General features: G+C 39.6%; 2 protein-coding genes across 9 annotated transcripts in view; one reads left to right on the top strand and one right to left on the bottom strand.

Annotated features, from left to right (window-relative positions):
* Nucleotides 1-6430, bottom strand: part of RNF170 (ring finger protein 170) — a 30070-nt gene extending 23640 nt beyond the window's left edge. For 3 of the 7 annotated variants that reach the window (XM_045821902.1, XM_045821905.1, XM_045821907.1), the window contains exons 1-2: nucleotides 5984-6430; nucleotides 225-368 (exon numbers count right to left, since the gene is read on the bottom strand). In XM_045821902.1, coding sequence (XP_045677858.1) covers nucleotides 225-361 — 137 coding nt within the window. In that variant the 5' untranslated portion in view covers nucleotides 362-368; nucleotides 5984-6430. The other 4 variants (XM_045821904.1, XM_045821909.1, XM_045821906.1 and 1 more) reach the window with 4 other exon arrangements.
* HOOK3 (hook microtubule tethering protein 3) overlaps nucleotides 6430-24040 on the top strand; it is an 87126-nt gene continuing 69515 nt past the window's right edge. For both annotated transcript variants that reach the window (XM_045821901.1, XM_045821900.1), the window contains exons 1-5: nucleotides 6430-6636; nucleotides 12233-12318; nucleotides 20555-20627; nucleotides 22281-22331; nucleotides 23887-24019. In XM_045821901.1, the coding sequence (XP_045677857.1) occupies nucleotides 6580-6636; nucleotides 12233-12318; nucleotides 20555-20627; nucleotides 22281-22331; nucleotides 23887-24019 (400 nt within the window). In that variant the 5' untranslated portion in view covers nucleotides 6430-6579. The remainder of the gene's footprint in view (nucleotides 6637-12232; nucleotides 12319-20554; nucleotides 20628-22280; nucleotides 22332-23886; nucleotides 24020-24040) is intronic.

Below are 24040 nucleotides of genomic sequence, written 5' to 3'. Positions count from 1 at the left end.
AATTTTATCAAATAAGACAGATGATTTCTCCTGACATCTTCGGGAGAAATGTATGGTAGCACTTAGGGCCCAGTGGAAAATAAAACACCTTCATAAATGTATATAATCATTGAGATTGAGTACTTGCTTTTCACATTAAGTATTCAACATTACTAGAAGCAGTCAGAAAGTCAGTGACCCTTAGAAATATATATTATTTCAACTCTTTTGTCCTATAGTCTCACCTGAAAAGTGCATATACCAGGGTAGCAATCAAAGCGAAACTGACCACAACTGCCACAAGTACTTGGTCACTTACTCCTTCTATGACTGAATCATCATCCAGTTTCAAACTTTGAACTTCACCCTGATATTTGGCCATTTCAGGTCTAAAAGATAAGAAACAAGATGAAAGTTACAAATGACCCAGTGTAAAGAAAATATACTAATAAAAATATAGCTGATTTCTAATATATTTAATTTTTTTCTAGTACCCACTTAAAGTAGGTTGCATTAAGCATAATTCCAGTGTGGACTGCCCCATTAATGAGTTCTTCAAAATTTGCCAGACATTATTTTGGAGAGCACATGATTCTATATCTTTTAAGAAAAACAATTACTATAATATAACACCCATTTATATTCTTTTACCTTTTCTCAAGCTTAGCTCCTTTTTTAAATTTAGTTTTTAAATATTTTATTTATTTATTTTCAGAGAGTGGGGGAGGGAGGGAGAATGAGAGGGAGAGAAACATTGATGGATTGCAACCCAGACATGTGCCCTGACCAGGAATCCAAATAGGTGACCCTGTGGTTCACAGGCTGGCATTCAATCCACTGAGCCACACCAGCCAGGGCAGCTCTTTTAATTTTAAGGGGGAAAAAAAAGGCATTACTCATGCCCAACTGCTCTTTTCTTATGCTTGAATACCAAATAGCTTCTCCAAGTAGATGAGATCCCTCTTCTTCCTCATAGCACTAAATGTGCATCATAGAATTTATCACATGTGGATAAGGAAGGAAATAGCTTTTTCTGTACATATTCCTATATTACCTAGCATAGTGTCCTGTACACAGTAGGACCTAGTAATATATGTTTAAATAAGAGTGACTTACCTTACTTATAGTGTTAGTAACTGGAAAAGTACAAGACAATGAGGCTACTGGACGTTTATATCTAGACTAAGACTACTTGAATTAATGAAAATTGAGGTTCTGGAAAAAATATTAGTCTCACCTGGGACTAACCTCAGCTTATGGTTCAGAATTCTTTGAACTGCCTGGAATATGGGATCACTCTCAAACTGCATTTCCTTACGAAGAAGAGAAAAGGGAGGAAGTGAAACTCTCCTTCCCATGGAAGAAACTAAAGAGAAATGGTAATGCCCAATTTCTATAGGTATGAGAAGAGACAGCCCAGCCACATTTCAGGTGTTTTTCAGATGGCAAAGCAGTGAAATTCAAAGACTTATAAGACACCTAAATGGAAATAAAGGAAATATTCAATTAAATATATATGACTATTCATAATTAAAATAAAAAATTCTGTATTTATGTAACTCACAATATCATTAATCAAGAGAGTCCCTGTTAAGAGGAATCTTTGAGTGTGCAAGTCTAAGACCTCTGAAAAGAATCTGAACTGGCTGCTTGTAAGAAAACTACCTCTTAATTTTCTTAAAGCAAACAAACAGATCAAAGGAGTCTTTCATCAGCTTTACACATGGTAATGGCCTGATATATGAAGAATTTTCTAATGACAGGTTTCATATATCCATGATGAAGGCTCACACCAGGAAACAGAGAAAGGAGCCTTAACTCCAGTATTTTTATTCAAAAGAACAGTCAAAGGAACTGCCAACCGAAACTGAAGAAAGAGTCTCATATGATCTGGGGGTGGGCCATGTAGTCAATTTAGATTTTTATTTGACCAGGTTTCCTCTTTTTAAATTATAGATGCTATCACTGTGTCAAAAGTCCTAAGGGCAGTGAGAACTACTTGCATCTGCTTAAAGATAACTAAAATGTTATTCTCTGTGTTGAGATTTCCAGCCTGTAATTACTGAACCTAATTATTTCACAGAGTTGTGAGCATCTTCTTTTATACTACACATTTTAGGGAGTTTACTACTTTGTGCTTTAAAAAAAAAAAAGGATTGTATCTGGCATGCATCGGGTTTTCAGGGGAGAAGGTGCTAAGTAATTTCCTTCGCCTTCCTTTGGCTGCCTAAATGTAAAAAAAAAATAAATAAAAATAGATGATGTTTGTTTCTATGTCCTTCCAGGTATAATCAGTGGTAATGTGACTAAATTCTACTGTACTACTACTACTAATGCACACACACACACACACACACACACACACACACATATTCATTCTACTATGTATACACATGTGTATAGGACTTCCATGTAATTACACCCTTAAAATATTGCTTCATGAACAGCTCAAGAGCTCACAGATCCAGGATATATTAAGTACTGCAAAGCCATATAATATTATTTGCTATCATTTTATAGCAGAAGTTCCCAAAGAAGGTACTTGGGCTGAGAAACAGTAGGAGGGAGACCACTACGAGGAACACAGAGGTCAGTTGCATTTTCCTGCCATGTGGAAATCCTATTTAAACCTAGGGACTCTCACACGGAGAACTACTAATGATGACTGACCTACTTGTCGGTGGCTTTAATGGTTCAAGTTACTTCCATCACTACATTCCTCTGATTCAGAGTTTTTTGGAAACTCTGAATAGAAAAATAACAACCAACCAGGAAACATAAATACCACGGGTTAAAGTGGCTTACAAATGAGGAGCACACTGGAAAAGCCAGATCTCCACCTTTCCCAGGCTACAGTTTTATAGTCTGAATTCAAGTACATATTACTTTAACAATAAAAAGAAAAGCCAGTGCCTGCTTCCTCCCTTGAGAAATAAAAATTAGGCTTCAATGCTCAGATTTAAAATGCCCACCTCCAGCCCTGATTGGTGTGGCTCAGTGGACTGAGTGCCGACCTGTGAACCAAAGGGTCGCTGCTTCGATTCCCAGTCAGGGCTCATGCCCGGGTTGTGGGCCAGGTCCCCCGGGGTGTGTGAAAGTCAACCATACATTGATGTTTCTTTCTCCCTCCCTTTCCCTTGCTCTAAATCTAAATAAAGTCTTTTTAAAAAAGGTGTCTCTAGTCTCATTCTTACCTACCATTTGTTTCTGGATAGTGTTTTATAGAGACCACTGGGAGGCACTGACTATATCTTATTTCCTTGAGCAGCACACGGGGAATACTACATGTTGTAGGGACCAATAAATGTAGCTGCCTTCAAACCCAGAAATGAGGTTATTAAATTTCTAAAATATGATATATAATCTATTTCATAGGATCTTGTCAAATATGAAAATGTGTTACTAATACTTTAACTATTTGAGATTTAAAGAAACAAAACACTGTATATCTTCAAAACTGTGTTGATAATTGTTGAATAATTAATAGAGTAATTCATAGAAGCAGAGCTGGGTTCTAACTTTGTTATTGCTTAGCTGGCTAAGTCTTAGGACATCAATGAAGGATATCTTAGTATATCAAAGATGCATAAGCTTTGGAGTCAGACAACTGTACTTACGTAAAATCTGGGTCTCAGCTTCTTTATATGTAAAACACATAATATTAATTTGAACCATATCAAACTGTCACTTTTTGGCAAAAAAAACGCCTTGTTTTATGGAGTTTAGGGAATAATGAAGAAACATTTAGCATATTTGCTTGGCACATCATATAGGCTCTCAGTAAATGGAAGCTATAATATTTTGATTACTGTTATTAACAACTGTCAAGGAATCAGCTGAACCACGATGAAACTTAACCATACTTTCCCCATAGCTGCACTATGTAGCATCTCAGACTCTTTAATCGAAGCTCTAAGTATGTATTACCTGGGCAGACAGGATAAACTTGAGAACGTTGCCACGCAGGGCACCACCACATTTACTTGAATCTGATAGATAGCTGCAGATAAGAACTAGCCTCCAATTAACCAGAGTAAGGAGACAGCTAAGATAAGTTCCACTCACTTCTCTTTGGTCTGTTCCAAAGTTTTCAGGAAACACACAGGCACACACACAAAAATAAGGCAAGTATAGGAAATTCCATAACTTCAAAGGATAAACTCATTGTTTTCTACCCAAGCTCATGTAGGAACGTGCTGGCTTCTGCAACAACTACCTACGTCCAAGAAGTTTTAAAATAATTTCCTTCATGGAAGGTAACTGGAGTTACACAACGGAACCTCAAGAACACTGCAATGTCACGCACAGACGCACTGGGATGAGCAGCCTGGCATGAAAAAAGAGGCTTAAGTCAACTGTGTCAAAGCCTTGAAAACCTGGGCAGCTGGAGTTGAGGGGCTCACTACACCACAGTCCTTCCGGAAACGGCTAGCTAGCATCCTGTTCTCCTCCACATCCAACGACAAGCTGCAGGGGAGTCAGGCTCCTGTACTGACTTTGCATGCCTAACAAGGGTAATGGGTCACTTAAAAGTGCAAAGGATTCTACCTCTTGCAGAAACAACTACCATGGAATGCGGGAACTCTGGTTTGACAAAGCTCCACAAGGCACCAAAGGAAACAAAGGCAGGTGAGAAACATATTAACATTTCTAAAGGTTTCTCTACCCTTAGTGTAGAGAGGAAGACTTACAAGAACCACTGAGAAGACCTCAAAAAAGATTTTTTACATTTACAAAAATGAGAAATCATCATAGGAACTGTTAACTCTGTAAGGCATCACTAAAAAGTCTGTACCATCTTGATTGTTCTAAGTGCTCACTAAAAAAAACCCCTACTTTTAACGAAAATAAAAGGGGCTCCAGGAACTGCAAACCAAAGTAAAGATGTGCCGTGGGAAGTTAAATTTGCCACACCTCAAATAAAAGTTTGACATTACCAAATAAAAATTATGTGTACCTTTTTTTTATGAACTAACAATTCTCCAGAACTCTAAGGCATGTATTCTTAATAAACTCTTATACATTTGCACTGGAATCTAGTTTAAGAATACTTACAGCATTGTTCTTAATATCCTCAAATTGGAACAAAATGCCCATCAACAGTAGAATGGATATATTCATACAATGGAATGCTAGACAGCAATAAAATTACCCATAGATCTACACAAATTCACCATCAATTCAAAGCCACAAAATAATACAATATGATCCCACTCTTAAAAGTTCAAAACAGGCAAGTAAAACTATATTGTTTAGGCATGCATACCTACGTGGTAAATCTATAAGGAAAAGCACGAAAGTCGATCAGTCTAGGGAGGAAATAGCGCTCAGAAGGGAATACAAGTGTGTGTGAAACTCCTGAGGTACCATTAATGATCTTTGTTTTTGTCTGGGTGGTTTATTATCGATTATTCTTTAAACATGTAAGTTGTATGAAGTTTGTCATATCGCATAAAAACTTATCGGTAATCCTGCAGAGATTCACACTTCTAAAAATGTGAGAGCTCGCGGATGATCCATCTAGCCACTAAGGATGAAGACCAGCACTTAGCAGCGGGACACTGGCAGACAGGCCCCAGGAACTGTCGGGTCCTCACGGATAGGTGAACTAGGGGCACACCTTCTCCCCACTTTATGTAACTAAAATTTTCAGAAAATCGAAGGTCCACGAAAGCCAAGAAGGTTGGCGGCGGGCTATCCTCATCGCCGGCCAAACCCACCTAAAATCCCCGAGACGCCCGCCACTTCAGCCCTTCCACCGTCTCCAGGGAGATTTTGGACGGGACCCGACGACTCTGGAGCTTTGCCCGGGCTTCCAGAAGAAAAGCGGAGCCTGGGAGTCCGAGGTAGCGACTCCCTAGCCCCGAGGAGCCTGGGGAGCGCCAAAACCCCCGCGTAGTGTCGCCCACGCCGGGCCCTGCGAGAACTCCGCAGCCCGAACCCGGTGGGTGGGTGTGGCCGGCCGCGGCCTTACGACCCCGAGGGGTGGGAAGGGGGCGCGTACCTCTCCACCGCAGAGGATACCTCGCCAATTCCGGGTGACTGAGGATAGAGATTATTTCCGGGGACTGCCCCCGTCTCCCCTCCCGGCCAACCACTAGCTGCCTCCTTTCTACTTTGGAGGGCGAGCACAGGCGCACGCGCATAGCTGCGCTTCCGTGAGGACGCGCGTGGAGGACCGGTCGCCGCCGCCAGGGCCCGGCGCGCGCGCGCCAAGACACGCAGGGACAGGCGTCGGGGCGCGCGCTGCGCCGGCGGCGGCGGCGGCGGCGGCAGGGAGGCGGGCCGGCCGGAGCGCGACTGCGCGCAGTGGTCCCTTGGCCGCAGCTCTGGCCAGGGCTGGGGGCGGGGACCCGGGCTGCGGGCGTGGCCGGAGGCGAGCGCAGCGGACGCGCATCCAGAGTGGAAAAGAAGGAGGGGCGCCAGGAGTGACGGTGCGGGAGCCGCTGCCAGTCCCGGACCGGAGTCCGTGGCTCGGGCCCGAGGACCAGGTGGGCCAGAGGCCAGATCCGCTCCTCGGACCCTCCGACGCGGTCCCAGCCAGAGCGGCTGCGGTTCCTGGCGAGGTGGGGAGGCGCTGCCAAGCCCCAGCAGGGGAAGATGTTTAACGTGGAGTCGGCGGAACGGGTGGAGCTGTGCGAGAGCCTTCTCACTTGGGTATGTGTTGACCGGCTGGTCGGGGGAAGACCCCTAGTCCCAGGCTGCTTTTCCGGGATCCCCCCCAGTGCTGGTCGCGGGGGGCTAGCGCCCGGACGGCGGTGCCGTCACATCCGGGGCCTGGGGCGGGCGGAGCCGGTGGGGGAAGCTGGTGCGGGCCGCATCTACACCAGCGGCAGGGCGGGGGTCCGCAGGGGGGCTGTCGGGCGCGGGAGGTTCGGCCCAGGGTCTGAGGGAGACTTGCCGGGCTAAAGGTGTTGGCCCGGTGGAGGCTAATGATGGGGTACAGGCGGGTAATGATGGGGCACTGTAATTAGGGTTGTTTGCAGCTGATGAGGCGCTGGCGCTTCCCTCTCGCGCTCCTAGGGACACTGAAGCGTTGCTTCCCTCTGCCTCCGGGACAGCCGATAGAGGCACTCGGGACCCCTGGTTACGACGCTCCGCGCCTTTGTTGTGTCGTTCTCGGATGGTAGAGCGCGGCCCCTTAAGGGCTGAGCCAGCCCACTAAAAAAAGAGGTACTTTTAAGGGAGGATAGGAAAAATACAATAAGACACCCAGAAACACTATTTAAAAGGCTAGATGCATTTTAGCGATTAAAAAGCAAGCGGTGTGGAGGTGATTATTAAAGGTAGTGCAGATAAAATCTGGAAGGTATTTGGGAATCAGCCATGGAACTCGACATTTCAGGGGCAGCGTTGTGGGATTCTTATGTGGAATTACTAAACGCTTATTAAAATCCTCACGTTTTAAAGTAAATATGTGTTCGATTCTGATGCCCCCGTTCGTGCCTCGAGCAGCCCCTTCGAGAGCTGGACCTAAAAACCCCTGATTGTGTGTTTCTCACTGTGGTATCAGTTCCTGGGGTGTGCGCGCGCGCGTATGTAGGGGGTCTTCAGAGCCACGGGATAAACCTAGTGCTTCTTTCGGGAGTTTTCGTTTTATTCATTTCTAAAAATGTTAAATATCATTTCTAGAATAAAACACTGGTATGTTTATGGAGGTGACTACCGTATTTCTATTAATGTTAAAGGTAAAACACAAATGTCAAAGAAATTCTCTTAGCGGTACCTTGATACAAGTTCAGATCCCTGGAGTATGGACGTGACTGTCCTGTGTGGGGGCATATTGGTGGGAAGGTTAGAGAAGCATTATTGTAACAAACGTAATGAAAATAGTATGATGTTTTTGAAATTTGGCTTCTGTCATGAATCACACTACATCTTCTGAAACAATACATACAGTGGCAGAGCTTGATAATACTCATGAATTTTTATATTGGGCCATTCTTGGGATTTCAGGTTGTTTGCAGTAATATTAACATATAGTTTACAGTTGTAATGAGTTCCAACTTCAGGCTGGGAGATGAGTTTCACTGCTGTATTTTAGAGGAGAGAAAAACTGATAAGCTGCACAATGTGGCCAAGGTTTGGCTAGGCAGAGAAGAGATAAAAGAAAGAATTACCACATTCTTTGGTATGTGGACGAATATGTTTGGCAGAGGTTGTAAACAGAAGATTAAGGATCTTTCTTAAGATGTGCATTTTTGAGTCTGTACAAAGTAGAGCCTCCCTCCATGCTAGAAAAAGAGGCAAGAGGGCAAGGATGAGGAAGCTAATTGAATTGGAAGTAGGGCTACATTGTTTAAAGTCTAGAAAGAGGAGTCATGGAAACAAAGAGGTGTGTTTCAAAGCCATCTGCTAAAAGATAGTAGTGCAGTTATTTGAGTGAGGAATGCTAATAAAAATAGTAGAGCAAGAACACAGGGGAGTTTGAAGGGCTGCTAACAGAAGGACACAATGTCAGAGCATCTATTTAGAATCTGGTAAAATGTCAAAACAGGTAATCCAGGTTATCAGCTGTTGAGAGAGGTCAGGGAATATGGCAAAAAAAAAAAAGCTTTTTTGAAATGCCACTGGAAGGCCCATCAAGGACAATTTCTGGAAAAGATAAGGTGAGAAATTATCAGGGACAAAACTGGAGAAGAGGGTTCATACAAAGATGTACAAATCTAAGATTTGGAAACATTTTAAAACATTATACATTGAAATGTTTCAAAGCAAAGGAGTTTAAATGCTATGTTTGTTCTCTTTAGTTTTCATTATAAAAAGCAAAGTAAGCGTGTATGTGGAAAATGTTTGCGGTAACTGAAAATGTACCTTCAGGCTCATAGCTCCCCTCCTGTCTGAGGCCAGATTAGTGCTGAACAGAATCCTAAAATTAAATGGAAGGGGAAAGTGTATGCAGTACACTCCAAAGATAAGTCTCTTGTTTAGAATAACTTACTTTATTTTACATAAACTTATAGCCAAGTTGTGTGGTGGTTTCTTTGCACATAGCAGGTTAGAGGGTAACTACAATATTCAGCAAAATACATACAGCTGTCAGTAACATAGAAGATGCAAAAAATCAAAGTTTAGTCTGGGTGAGTCAGTCGTTGAGCTGAGAGTCTTAGATAACTTCGAGAGCTTCCATTATGATCCTGAACCTCAAATAAAAGTTTATGGTAACTATATAGCATTTAGTTTGAGGTTAGAGGTTATAGTACATTTTAGAAATCCTTCCACTAGAAATAGTAAAAATAATAAAAGCTCAGCACTTAATGGAATGACTGTTAGTCACCTATGTAGAATTTGTTTCTGTGGAACATCTCTTTGCCCTAAATGCTAAATAAATTGCTGTCGTATGAGACAGCTACTAGCCCAAGAGCCAGATGTTCTAATTTTTGTTGAAAGAGGAATACTTATGAAAAGATAAGTATTCCTTCTTCCTACACCTGTAACCTTTGTTTTAAATAAACTGTCCTTTGGACCATGAAAAGAAGAAAAAAAAAAAGAAAAGGTATCACCCCACAATGGAAAACATCTTAAACTTAAATTCCAAATCATAGTTTGTGCTTCAAGCAAGTTCAGCCGGATGTGCTTGAAAATTTCCACTCTACCTCCTCTCCCCACCCTGTGAGTCAAAAAAGGTTTCTTACCTGTTAGAAAAATCTGCCCTGCCTAGTACACCTGTCAGCCTAATATCTTGAGTTATACATGAAAAGAGTGCTTTTTCCTAGGTTTTAAAGACTAAAAAGCCAGAAAAAATCTGGGAGGTTACCAGTTAATGGCAAGCAGCTGAGTGGAAAAAGAATTATCATCACATTGGCCAGTACATTTCTTCTGGGAAACCCACTCACATTAACATATCCTTAAAATTTTCATACTACTTACTTAGCAGCCTATAAGGTGCACACTAGTGTGTAAAATTAGGGATGGGAGGGTTTTTATGATGTGTTCCCTTTCCATTCTCTGTGCTTTGTTTAAGTCCATTCTCTGATAATTTTTGTCTTCTAATGGACAAATAAAGAAATCAGATATATGAAAGTTAAGGCGCATATTTTTTAAAGCTTTGAATTATTTTTAATAAAGAGAGAATATAACATGGTAATTAATAGTATAGGTTCTTGACATGAGACCACCTGGGTTCAAATTCTGATTTTTATTTCATACCATAGGTGACTTTGGACAAGTAGTTTCACCTCTGTGTTTTGATTGCATTCAGTTTAGAGCTAAGAAGGGGTTCTTGTGCTTTACTGCTGATTAACAGCATTGGAGGGCTCGTTAAAATACTGAATGCTAGGCCCCATGTCCAGAGTTTGTAATTCAGTAGGTCTGGACTGGGGCCTGATATTCTGCATTTCTAACAGGTTTCTAGGTGATGCTATTGTTAGTGGCCTGGGGACACCATGCTTTTAGAACCACTGCTCCACTGAAGGGTTTGTTAACCTTAGCATTATTGACATTTGGGGCCAGGTAATACTTTGGTGTAGGCCCTGCCTGTGCATTATAGGGCATTTAGTAGTGGCACCCCTGGCTTCTATCTGCTTGATACCATGAGCGACCACCCAGTTGTTACAACCAAAAATGTGTTGTGGGCAGTAACATTGCCTCTGGTTGAGAACCACTGCTTTAGAAGTAACTAAGTCCAGGTGATCTCATGCTTTACTCTTCTCATGCTTTTGTGTGTGTGTTTGGGGTGGGGGGGGGGGTGATGTGGAGCTTGGGTGGGGTTAAAATGGCTTCTTGGAATTAAAAAAGAGGTTATGACTCCAGGTAAAATGTTGTGCCTTAATGCAGTTAGGTGCAATTATCTTTAAATTTTATTGCACTGCTATCCTGAAATATCTTATAGATATATAATCCAATCAGTAAAAATGTGTGTGAAGACAGATGGTCACCCAACTATTAGTCCCAATATTTCCAAGGTCACTGCAAGGTGAGCAACAGCAAGAATTCCTTTAATGATGATACTGATTCTCACCAGAATCTGTATGGTCTTTATACAGGGGTGGGCAAAGTAGGTTTGCAGTTGTTCACATGGAAAATAATACAATAATTAGTAAATAATAATACAAAAATGAGCTGTGTCTTGCACACTCACAACTGTAAGCCTACTTTTGCCCACCCCTGTACAATGTAGATCGCATGGCCTCACTCTCCTGCTAACCCCTTTCACTTCTAGGATAATGTCCTAACATCGCTTATGAGGTTTTGTACAATCATGCTTTGTCTTTAACTCTGTCTTTCACCATTTTGTTCTTTTTTTCTGTTCCATCTCTTTTCCAGTCTCTGCCTCCCTACCCCCCAATTCATACCAGCTGCTTTTCATTCCTAGATTATATCCTACTCTAGCTTCTAATCTTTGTGCTTGCTGTTTACATTTCCTGTGATACCCTTTCATTTTACTGACCTATAAACTGTGTGAGAGCATGGCCTGCATCTGTCTGTCCTCAGTGATTTATTTTCCTTCTGAGTCCTGCTTGCACTGCTGGGTATAATCATTGCTGACTCAGCTGTATTGTCTTACTCATGGAAATAATTTCGGCTGTTTTTTTGGCCACATCATGTTGACCATACAGAGTTAGTTCTAATTCAGAATGCGTTTAAAATCAAAGTGAATTAAATACCTAACCTAACCTAACCATAATGTGACTTCTACATTTGTGTAGATATTTTTAGCTTTGAGTAAAAGAAGCCTCAAGCTAGCCAGGCTTAAACAAGAGATTTATCGAACATAACAGGGCTTCAAGGTTTTTAAATTTAGTGGATCGGTTTTGGCCTCCAGAACTTAGTTTTTCTATGCCTGTTCTCTGCATTCCATTGCACTGGCCTCATCCAGAGGTGATTCCCTTAGTAGTCATCAGGAGACTGCTAGTGGCAATTGAGGCAGCGTGTTGATTCACTTCAAGAGGAGATCACCTCTCCTTTCCCAGAAGTTCAAGTACGCATTCTCTTGCATCTCTTTGGTCCAAATAGTCTTCACCCTACACATCCCTGAATCAGTCATTGGTAGATGGGATGAAGGTGCCATAACTGTCTTATATTGATCATCTGTGAATAGAATGGATGCTGGGAGTCACCCAGTGTCCTTTACTATTTCTTTTTTGCCAAAGGGAAAAAATTATAATAACCTGAAGGAAACTGCCTCTAAGAGAAAATAATTCCAACTCTCTGCCTTTTAAACTTATTGAAACTCCCAAGAGCTGGTACTCACAAATAGAAGCCTAAGAAATCTTCTGTATAGTTAACTGTAGAATCTTTTTTTCCCCTTCAGATCCAGACATTTAATGTGGATGCACCATGCCAGACCGTGGAAGATTTAACGAGTGGGGTTGTGATGGCCCAGGTTCTTCAAAAAATGTAAGAATAAATTGCTTTATTTTTTGCATGTCATTATACATGGGTATTTGATTAAATTAAAACATGAGCAGAAAATAAAGTGCTTATGTGAGATGTATATTGCACATAATATAAGAACTGTAAGCAAGAGTGGTAGCTTTGATGGCATGTACTTGTTTAGGTACAGATTGGCCGCAAGATAATTAGGGCTGTAATAATTATAATACTGTAGTGGTTTTAGCAGAATGATTTGTTCTTATGTTTTTTAGCATAAATTTGGCAGAAATTTTCATATTAGTAACCAGATTTTGCTATTGTAGAAGAATCTAGGAGGCTTACTCCAAGTAATAATGCTGAAATGTAACTGAGTTTTTCCCTAACCATCCGTATGAAATAATTGACAACCATCCCCCTATGCTCTGTATCCCTTTTAACCATTTGTATTCTTTTGCAAAGTATGTTAACACTATGTTATATACCATATATTCGCTTGTTTGTTATTTGCTGCTGCCCCTGTTCCCGGTCCCCCCACAAACACGTATACTTGTAAGCTTCTCATAGAGGCAGGGTATGTTTTTGTTTGCTGTAGTGTCGTAGCACCTAGGGTAATGCCTGGTGTTTGGCTGAACCACATGAAAATGACCTTTTTTTTTTTTTGTAGATAAAAAAATGGTCAAATATTAGCAATTTCTTTTAAGATTTTTAAATTTTTATTTTCTCTTTTTAGTGAGGGGAAGGGAAAGAGAAAGAGAGGGAGAGAAACATTGATGTGTGAGAGAAAAACATTGATTGATTGCCTCTTGCACCCCCCCCCCCAACCAGAGTCCTGGCCTGTAGCCCAGGCATGTGCCAACCAGGAATCAAACTGGCAACCTTTCAGTTCATAAGCCTCCTAGAAGAAGCTAAGAGGCTTACTCCTAGTAATAATGCTGAAATGTGACAGTGAGTTTTTCTCTAAGCACCCATATAAAATAATTGACAACCATCCCCCTATGCTCGGTTCGATTCCCAGTGAGGGCACATGCCTGGATTGCAGGCCAGGTCCCCAGTAGGGGGCATGCAAGAGGCAACCACACATTGATGTTTCCCTCTTTCTCCTTGCCTCCCCTCTCTGTAAAAATAAAATAAATAAAATATTTTTTAAAACCCCAGAATTTGTTGAGTTTCATGCAATTTGGGAGATACTTTTGTCTTCTGAAGGCCTGGGCACTTGTCAACCTGATGATATTAAAAGATTTGCATATGACTAGCGAGGATTTCCTGCTCTTCTATTGAGAATCATTGCCATCGTTAATTCTTGCTATTGCTCACCTTATAGTAAGCTGGATGCAGTTGCCCATCTGAGAAGCAGTTCAAATGCCAGCATTTCAGAGAATCTGTGTGCCTTTAGCATTGGGGGCTCATGCTTAAAAACTATAGCTTGCTATTGCTTTCTTTTGTAACTTACGTGGCACATCTTTCCAGGTATACAGGCATACAGACTTTTTGATGGAGCTCAAGAAGGCTCATTTGAAACCTGACCAGAGTGATCTTGTGATTTTCATGGCCACTTGTGAGTGGTGCCCTAAAAACTTTTAGCCTTTGAATGGCCTAGAGCGTTTCACTGAAGTTCTTTTTTTTTTTTTTTTAACTTAAATTTATTTATTTATTTTTAGAGAGGAGAAAGGAGGGAGAAATAGAGGGAGAGAAACATCATTGTGTCATTGCCTCTCACATACCTGGCCCACAACCTAGGAATGTGCCCTGACTGGGAATCAAACTGGCAACCCTTTGGTTTGCAGACTGGCACTCAATCCACTGAGCCACACCAGCCAGGGCTGAAGTTCTTAATAAAATTTATTTGTGGGCGTGTAGACATAGCTAAGTGAGCCTACCAAGTATGTGTCAGTGAATGAATTTGTTGCTTAAATTAGTTTGGGTAGGATTTCTCACTTGAAGAAACCAGAAGAAAGACTATATCAATTTACTAAATGAAGGTCAAAAGAAACTATTGTATTCTACAAAATGGTTACCTTAATTTACCGAAGTCTTGTGGGCATATTTCTCATCGATACTTAGATTTTTAACTTTTTTTTCCCCAAAATGCTTTCCTTTTTCCCTTTTGTTGAGTTATAACACATACAGAAAAACATACCTAAAAAGTGATGAGTTTATGTTTGTATATCTATATATGTTGTATGTATATCTATACATGCATCCTGTGACCATCACCCAGATTGAAATATAACATTTCTTGCACCAAGATTCATTTCATGGCCCTCCCTAATCAATATCCCTTGCCCCAAAGATGCTTGTGACTTCTACATCATTAGTTTTTCCTGTTCTTGAATATCTTATAAATTTAATCATACAGTGTATACTCTTATTTCTAACTTCCTTCACTGAATATAACGTCTGTGAGATTCATTCATACTGCTGCATATCATCTCTTTTAAGTAATTCTATAGTATATTCAACTTCTCTGGAAGTACAGTTCCTCTGTTTTCAGTTTGATATTTATTGAACAGCTACTTGGGTCAAGCACTGGTAATGCAAAGATAAGCAGCAACTCACAGGGTAATTGCCTTCAGAGAGTTTATAACCTGGGACAAAACAGATTTTAAATAACCGTGAAAACAAAATTGCTACTATAGCAAGTTCTGCAGAGGAGGAATACATAGTGTTATGAAAGTTTGTAAGAGGCATATTTAACTTAGTCAAGGAAGTCATGAACATTCCACCTGAGTAAATAAAGATATATTGAATCTGACAGATCCTTGGAAACAGGTTTCTTAGCAAAGGGAAGAGCACATGTAGAGGCCTTATAGGCCAATGGTATATGGTGACCACCACCATAGAAAGAAAGAGGGTCCAAGTGGCTAGAGAAGAGGAGCATGGTACAAGATGAGGATGGAAAGGTGGGTGGAGCCAAACCATGTAGGACTTATGTCTTTATTCCAAGGGCCATGAGAAGCAATAGAGGGGGTTTATTTTGGGGAGGGGTTAACGTAGATTTATATTTTGAAAATTGTCTGGCTACAGGTATAAAATGAATTGCAAGAGACAATGATAACAACAGATAATCGATTTTAAAGAAATTTGTAATAACTCAGAAGGGAAATGATGGTACTTTGGACTAGGAAGTGGCAAAGGAGATCAAGTGGATAGACTCAAAATGGTACAAGAAGTCAAATTTCAATGATTGATACGGGCTAGTAAAAGGTAGTTATCAAAATTGACTGTTAAGTTTCCAACTCAAGCGAATACACAGAAGAGGGTGCAAACCACTGATGTGGGGACACTGAAAGGGGATCTGATATGAAGGAGAGCTGGATGCACCATGAGGAACAATGTTGGGGAACATTGGCTGTTAGTGGTTCTGAGACATTAAGAGAAAATGCAAAGTTAACAGTTGACCATACAGGCCTAGAGTTCCGAAGAGGAGTCTGAAACTGGAGATAACCTATTTGCATATTTTTTCATCAAAGCCATAGATGTGGATTGTGTCACTCAAGGAAGAGTATGGGGTAAGAAGAAAAAATGCATAGCCTGAGCCTTGAAGAACTTTAACATTTAATTGTTGGTTAAAACAGTGACTTGCAGATGGAACTGAGAGTTACGAGGAAAATCAGTAAAGTAGGTGTGCTAAGAGGAGAGTTTTACTGGAAATAACAAATCTTTTCACTTTGAGTTGATAAATGGAAAACTATATATCTTTGTAATTTTAGTAGAAATTTTATCAAATCTGAACAGATCTAAGTAAGCTTATTGTTAGTGTAACTTATTTTTTCTCAATTTTAGAGTCATTTTCTGTTCCTCTGCTTTCCAGCTTCCCAAATTCTGTTGTTGTCTTCTCTGTCTGTTCACGTCCCCCCTCATTTTTACTTTTTCAATTAATAGACTGGTTTTTTTTAGAGCAGTTTTAGTTTCACAGCAAAATTCAGCAGAAGAGTTTGGATGAGAAGGTTCTGGAGGTAGATAGTGGTGATGGTTGCACAGCAGTGTGAATGTACTTAATGCCACTGAATTTAAAAGTGGTTTAAGTGATAAATTTTACTACAATAAAAGTATTTTAAAAATTGAGTGGAAATTATGACAAGTTGCCACGTGTTTCCTGCCCCACCACACACAGAGCATCCCCCACTATCAGCATTCCCAGATGAGTGACACGTGGGTTAGAGTTGATGAAGACACATCGTTACCACCCACATCCCTAATTCAGAGTTCATCCTGTGCTTTACCTTTTGTGCGTTCTGACAAATACATAATGACATGTATCCACCGTTATAGTGTGTCACGGTTTAGTTTTACTACCCTAAACCTCGCCTTTGTTCCACCTAATCATTGCTCCTTCCACGGCTCCTTGCCAGTCACTAAGTCACTGATCTTTTTACTGTCTACATAGTTTTGCCTTTTCCAGAATGCTCTGCAGTTGGGATCATACAGTATATATAGCCTTTTTCAGATTGGCTTTGTTCAACAAAAATTTTAACTTGGACGGCTGAAAGTCTTTTTATTTTTTTATGTATTTTTTCCATTACCGTTTTTATACTTCTATACCTTCTTTTCCACCTCCATCCACCCCCTCCTCCACGCCTACCCTCCCCACCCCCCCAGCAATCATCTCTCTGTTGTCTGTGTCCATGAGTTCTTTTTTCTTTTTGGCTGGATCCCTTTGCATCCCCCCTTCCTCAGAGGGGCTGTCAGCCTGCTCTATCTCTGATTCTGTTTCTGTTTTGCTTGTTAGTTCAGTTTGTTCATTAGATTCAACATATGAGTGAAACCATATGGTACTTGTTCTCTGCGTGGCTTATTTCACTTAGTGTAATATTCTCCAGGTCCATCTGTACCGTCACAGAGGGTAAAATTTTCTTCTTTTTATGGCCGAGTAGTATTCCATTGTGTGAGTGTACAACAGCCATTTTATCCGCTTGTCTAGAGGTAGGCATCTGCACTTCTTCTGAATCATGGCGATTATCAATAACACTGCAATGAACATAGGGGTGCATATATCCTTTTGAATTACTGTTTTGGGTTTCTTTGGATAAATTTTCAGAACTGGAATCGCTGGGTCATAAGGAAGTTCCAATTTTAATTTTTTGAGGTAACTCCATACTGCTTTCCACAGCGGCTGCACCAGTCTGCATTCCCACCAACAGTGCACAAGGTTCCCCTTTCTCTACATCCTCGCCAGCACTTGTTTTTTGTTAATTGATTGAGAATAGCCATTCTGACAGATGTGAGATGGTATCTTTTTAAAAGAAAGGGTTTATTAGACTTCCTTTTAGCAAAAAGGAAGGCCAGTCTTGGGGTATGGAGTCCAAACCACCATCAGCAGCATGGCTAGGAAGAAAATACAACATATCCCTCAACCCAGAGTTTTGCAAGCATTTTTATACATCAGGTAGGGCAGAGAAAGATGTGAGCTGTTCTGAAAGAATTTACATTAGCTGTAGACAAGGGGAATGGGAGAAGCTGAAGCAGAGCCTGTTCAGCAGAGTCCATAAAGCTCACGTGTAAAACCAGAATTTGAGGCTCCTGGGGTTCAGTGGCATCTGGCTGGTCTTCCTTTTTAGAAATAGCCACCTTGTAGTGATTGCTGGGGAGAGGGGGATGTAAGGGGACTAAATGGTAATGGGGGGAAAAAAACAAGAAAGATTAAACTTAAAAGAAAAGAAGAAACAGCCACCTGGAAGTTAATAATTCCAACATACACTAAGGGGTGTGAGCAGTCTTGTCTTGGTTTTGCGCTGCAGTTGTTACCTGATAACCCCTCTTTTGTCTTTTCCTTGTACCCTCTGGCCTGCCGTAATTTAATTTAGGACATTCAGAATTTTCTTTGTCAGCTAATTTTTCACTTGGCAACATTACATTTAAGGTTCTTCCCTGTGTTTTTGTAGCTGATAGCTCATTTCTTTAAGCACTTCCCACCCTGTTTCTTTCAATAAATCACACATTTTTAAAGAATAGAATTTAATACATTTCACCACAGTCAAGATAATGATCATATCAATCACTTCAAAAAGTCTTTCAATCCCTTTTTCCTGCCACCCCTTTCCCATCTTCAGGCAACCACTGATTTGCTTTCTGTCACTATAGATCATTTGCATTTTCTAGAAATTCATATCAATGGACAGTATATTTTCTTTCTGCTTTTTAGATTTTATTTATTTTTTGAGAGAGGGGATGGGAGGGAGAAAGAGAGGGAGAAAAACATTGATGTGCGAGAGATTCATCCATCTGTTGCCTCTCGCATGCCCTCAACTGGGGACCTGGCCTGCAACCCAGGCATGTGTCCCGACTGGGAATCGAACCTGTGACACTTTGGTTCGTAAGCCAGCACTCAATCCACTGAGCCACACCAGCTGGGTCTGTTTTATTTTTTTGAGGGAAGAGACGTGGCTTCTTTCATGAAGCATAATTCTGGGATATGTTCCTGTTTCTGCCTGTATTCACAGTGTCTGCATATTGTGTTGAATGGCTGTTGTATAACCTATTCATGTATTCATCTGGTGATGAGTATCTGGGTAATTTTCGTTTTGGCCTATTACAAATAAAGCTGCTGTGAACATCAGTGTACAAATCTTTGTCTATGTAGACATATGCTTCCATTTCCCTTGGGTATAGCTAACTCTCTAGTAAATATTTAATGGCAGGGGACCAAAAATTTTTTTTATGTATTTAAAAGATTTTTAGAAAATAGGTGTAAGAAACAAAATATCTATAAAAATTCTAAGGTTTGCTGATAGAAATGCCATATTAAGGAATGGAATCCAAATACAGTGTTTGTTTTGGACCCAATCTTAATTTGGGGGAGTCTAATAAGAACCTTACAGTGCTTAAATAATTTTAACAGTAGAAATAAAATTTTTTTTTCTGTGAAGGCAGTTGAGTCAGACATTATATTTCTCGAATTACATTAAGGATTAAAGTGACTGGATTTATCCTTTAGCTTAAGCTATGACTGGTACATAAATTACAGCCAAATATGATGTTACTGGAAAAATCTAAGGAAATGATTTTGTAAGTTTCCTTTTTTTTTAAGCAAGAGTTGGGATGTAGTAAGCTATCTTTAGTTTCTTAGTCATGAAGAACACTCCCAGTAACATTATCAGTTGTTATTTCCATAGCTGTGCAGAGCTACAATCTATTGAGATTTTGGAGAAAATTACTTTTATGTTGTTTTATCTTAGCCTGAGAGCATCAATTAAGGGCTACTTAAAAAACATTGCTGAAATTGTAACTACTTATCCAGAGTTATGGCTAGATTTCTGCTTAGTGAGTCAACGTTTGTTACTAGGAAAAGGCACACTGACTATAAGAAGACTGTAAGTGCCTATTCTTGCTATATTCTGTCCAAGTAGTAGATTGGAAGCTTACTAAGTGAGCACACAATCTCTTTCCAAATGTTTTTCAGTCTGCAAATACAGAGAACCTGCTGTGTCAGACATGAGATGTTGGACAGCAGTGAATGAGAATACAGACATTCTGTGGTGTTGAACAAATAATTTCTTAAGAGTTTGGTTTCAGAACCTTTGAAATGATGATCGTGCTGAGCTAAAAAGTTTTGTTTTTGTTTTTCCTTTCTAGTGTTTATAGATTTTAGGAGATGTTCCTAAGAAAAATAACCATAAGTATATTCAGGTTGTATTCTTGTTTCAGTTTGTCCACACCAATGTTGTATTAGATTTTAAGCCTTTTGCAAACAGAAGTGGTGTCCAACTTTGTCTCATGTCCAATGTTATATCTGAGAAAATAGATTCTCAGCTTTGTATCTTGAAAAATTGACACTTTATAAACAGTATTGGTGATATTTGAAGTATTAAATGATGGAAGTCATTGAAATATTAGCTGAAAAAATTATTTTAACCATCATATATTTCCTTTGTTTAAAATTATGTCTATTTAAAATTTTCAGATATTAGCATGGTGTCTATAAAAGTTGGTATATTAATTTCAAGTTAGTGTACTTATCTGTCATTTGTTTTTAAAATATATTAACTGTGTTATTATTTTTCATCCTTTAGTTTTCTGATAAAATGCGTATGTATTTTAATGAGCTGGCAACACATTCGTTTTAGGAAAAGCTGTAATGATACCTGGTTTCATGTACTGAGTTATTCAGTCGCTGTTATTTGGCAAATTCATTTTTATGTTGTAGTTAAGTGATGTGGGATAGGTTTCAATTTTCTTGGTTTTCTTGTTTTTTTTGTTTTGTTTTGTTTTGTTTGCTTGATAGCTACATGATCTTAATATGCTACTTTTTTCTTATTTGTAGAGATCCTGCATATTTTGATGAAAATTGGCTAAATAGAATCAAAACAGAAGTGGGAGATAATTGGAGGCTAAAGGTATTATCTTTTTATTTTTCTATCTGTAAATTAGTCTTTTATTTCTGTGTATGTAATATTTGTTGATTTTTGATCACATGTGTGTCCAGTGAGCTTTAGAAACTTGGAGACTCTATAGCAAAATCATCTAGAATTGAAGGCTGGAGGTGATCTGGAACTGCTCACCCGGAGCTATCCAGATCTTTTGCTATTGGTGGCCCAGGGACTGAGGACGTGGGGTCCTGAGCCAGCGTGCCTGTGTCCCTCTCACAGCTGTGCCACTTACTATCTGTGGGAAAATCTTTCATCCTTTCTGTGCCTCAGCTTCCCTATATGTGAAACAAGGATTGTAATAGGATCCACCTCATAGAAATAAATCAGTTAATGTGTGTAAAATACCTAAGGTAGTTCGTGGCATGTGTTATGTTCGATGCTAGTGTTGTTAATAATGAAAAAATATTGTGAAATAAACTATCATTTTAGATGAACACATTAAATTATAAGGCATTCTAATTTAAAATGTTCAAATATGAAAAAATGAAGATATTAGAATAAAGGCAATAAAGTACATTATATATTTTCCATATTTCCAGATTTTTCTATAAGTGTAGACATTAGTTTATGGATTTTTTTTTAAATCAAGTTTTCAGTTAAATTTTTTTTTTTTTTCTTAAAAATAAATATGTCTCTGATTAACCACTGGATTGCCCTGTGATTCAGCCTCTTTTGTTTGATGGCTACAGGTTCTACTGTCTTCTGTCTTAGGGACTCTTCAACTCCTAACATGGGCTAGGAACAGCTAGGTGGATGATCAACAGAATCATATTCTGTGCACATTTAATTTCACACAAATGCAGCCGTATGAATTGGATCTAAAAACAATACAGGTTTAGAATAAATGGTGCCAGGGAGTCTGCCTGTTGTTTACCTGGGTAGCATATGGCCAGTAAACGTGTTCTGTGGAGGGAGGGAAGGAGGGAGGGAGTGAGTGTTGGGAGACATCTGTATGTTGGCCCCTCCTGTCTGTTTCTAGGTCGCTCCTTATAGTACGAGTACGTTGCAGTGCAGACTCTGTTATACTGGCATTTTACGATATGATAGTTGTTTTTTTTTTAATGTTATGGCTCTTAAATATTTACTTAAGTGCTCAGCTGAAGAAAGCAATCTTTTCTGATAGGGAGGAATTTGGAGACATATGTTGTAGGTTACTTTAAGAGATTTCCAAGGATAATTTTGACTGTAATTTTTGCTTAATGCTTTTAACCTTAGAACTTAACCTCTATATAAGATGCAACTCCACTTTTCTAGGGAAAACAGCACTGAACTGAAGTCTTTATTAAGGACAGTACATTTTTTTTTTCAGCTGGAGAAAATCTGAATAATCCTACTGTTAAGTCTTATTTAGTTACCTTCCAATTTTTGTCAGTGGTCATAACATTAAAAATTTAATATTACTGGAAGCTTGACTTCTTACATAAATATATTAAATAAAGTAAATTAGGCCTTGGAGAGTCCTTTTTTGGTAATGATGGTAATTCAAACATGCTGTTGAATTTTATTTTCTACATTTACTTTATGATTAACTGAGTTGATTGGTTAATTTAGAAATTTTTTGTTAAACTATACTTTGATGTATATTCACCTTTTACCCAGTTATTTGCTCTCTCTGAACAGATAAGCAATCTAAAGAAAATTTTAAAAGGAATCCTGGATTATAATCATGAGGTAAGGACTTTTATTCTTATTCTGCTTGAGAATACTACTATAGGATAGTTTAATTTTATAATATTTTACAATAGTTTCAAGTAAAGGAACAATTACCTAAAAATTAATAATCCGTTTATCTTCCATTTTTGTACAGGATATTGGCTCACACAACCATCTTTCACTGTAATATGGGTAGTTTGCAGATGAACACTAATTTATGTTAAACTTTACTTTCTGTATCTGTTAATTCTCTCCTTTCATTCTTTACTTGTGAATATAGTTTAGAGTCCATGCATTATTATAGTCAACTCCCTGAACTACTTCCATTTTATTTCTTAGCAAACCTCCATCCCTTGATTAACTCATTGGCCTCTGAGTCTGCATCAGAACAGGCAAGACATTGCTGGAGGAAAAATCAGGCTGTGGAACTAGTTTTACTTTAAATTTCTAGTGGACACAACACAACTTAGCAACCTGTGTGATTTTCTTACTGTTTTTTTTTCCCCACAAGCTTAACATGCATTTATACCTGTGTCAATACTTATATCCCCTGCCTTCATCATCTCAGTCTGTGACCCTGCCATCCACCCTACTGCTCAAACCCAAGACCTACACATCACCCTATAATCCTTTCCTTCTTTTGTTATCATCAGCAAGACCTATTAGTTAAACCTCCAAATTATAGCTTTCTCCATCTCTGTTGTCACCGCCCTACACCAAGCAGTCATTGTTAGCACTTCCTCAGATTACTAGACTGGTCTAACTGGTGACCTTGATTTTACTCTTGCCCATGTACAGTCTGTTCTCCACCATAAAGCGATGATCGTCTCTAAAAACATAAATTTAATTATGTCTGTCTCTTCAAAGTCTTCCATGGTTTCCTATTGCATTTTTAGAATCAAACCCTTCTTACGTGAGCTATCAGGTTTTTCATGACCCCTCTAACTTCCTCTTACACTGCTCTCCCCTAACCTAGACACCACAGCCCCATTCGTCCTGCTCCTGTGCTTTTAGGGTCGTCATTTTTCCCTTTAGGGTTATCAGTCAGAGACCTACCCATTTGTCTGCATCATAAGTCATTTCATTTGGGCGACTCAGTTTCCCCATAAAGTAAACTTCCATTCTCCTTCCTGTTATAGGTGTCTTGCTATCAGCATTTTGAAGTCAGATAGAGTGAAGATGGCTAGGAGGACTCTTACCGTTGGGGACATGAATCTATATTCATCTCTGCCTTTTCTGATGCCGCTAGTTTAGAACCTCACTGGCTCCACTTCAGAGAATACACATCCAGTTTCTCTGGAGGGTGGTGGAGGGGTCAGTAGTACTCAGTTTCTTTGTTAAGTGTACATACCACACACCAGATTAGGGCCTGGCTTGAATCAGGATAGTTATAACCTAGGTTTCTGAGGGGTAAAAATAGAAATTGGGAGTGAGATTGGGAGAGAGATTGACATGACAGTTCTGTCCTTAGCAGTGAGTTTCTGTTGCTGACAGTTTAGTCTGTCAAATACTTTATTTGTTCATATAAACAAGTACATGTAAATATAATACTGATCCTTTTATCTCCATTCAGATTTTAGGACAGCAAATTAATGACTTTACCCTTCCTGATGTGAACCTTATTGGGGAGCATTCTGATGCTGCAGAGCTCGGAAGGATGCTTCAGCTTATCTTAGGCTGTGCTGTGAACTGTGAACAGAAGCAAGGTAATTTATTTGAAGTTAGTG

Source organism: Phyllostomus hastatus, unplaced genomic scaffold, assembly GCF_019186645.2.
Source record: "Phyllostomus hastatus isolate PE091 unplaced genomic scaffold, TTU_PhHast_1.1 phas_scaffold_46, whole genome shotgun sequence".
Lineage (NCBI taxonomy): Eukaryota > Metazoa > Chordata > Mammalia > Chiroptera > Phyllostomidae > Phyllostomus > Phyllostomus hastatus.
This window is presented reverse-complemented; position numbering and strand designations above follow the sequence as displayed.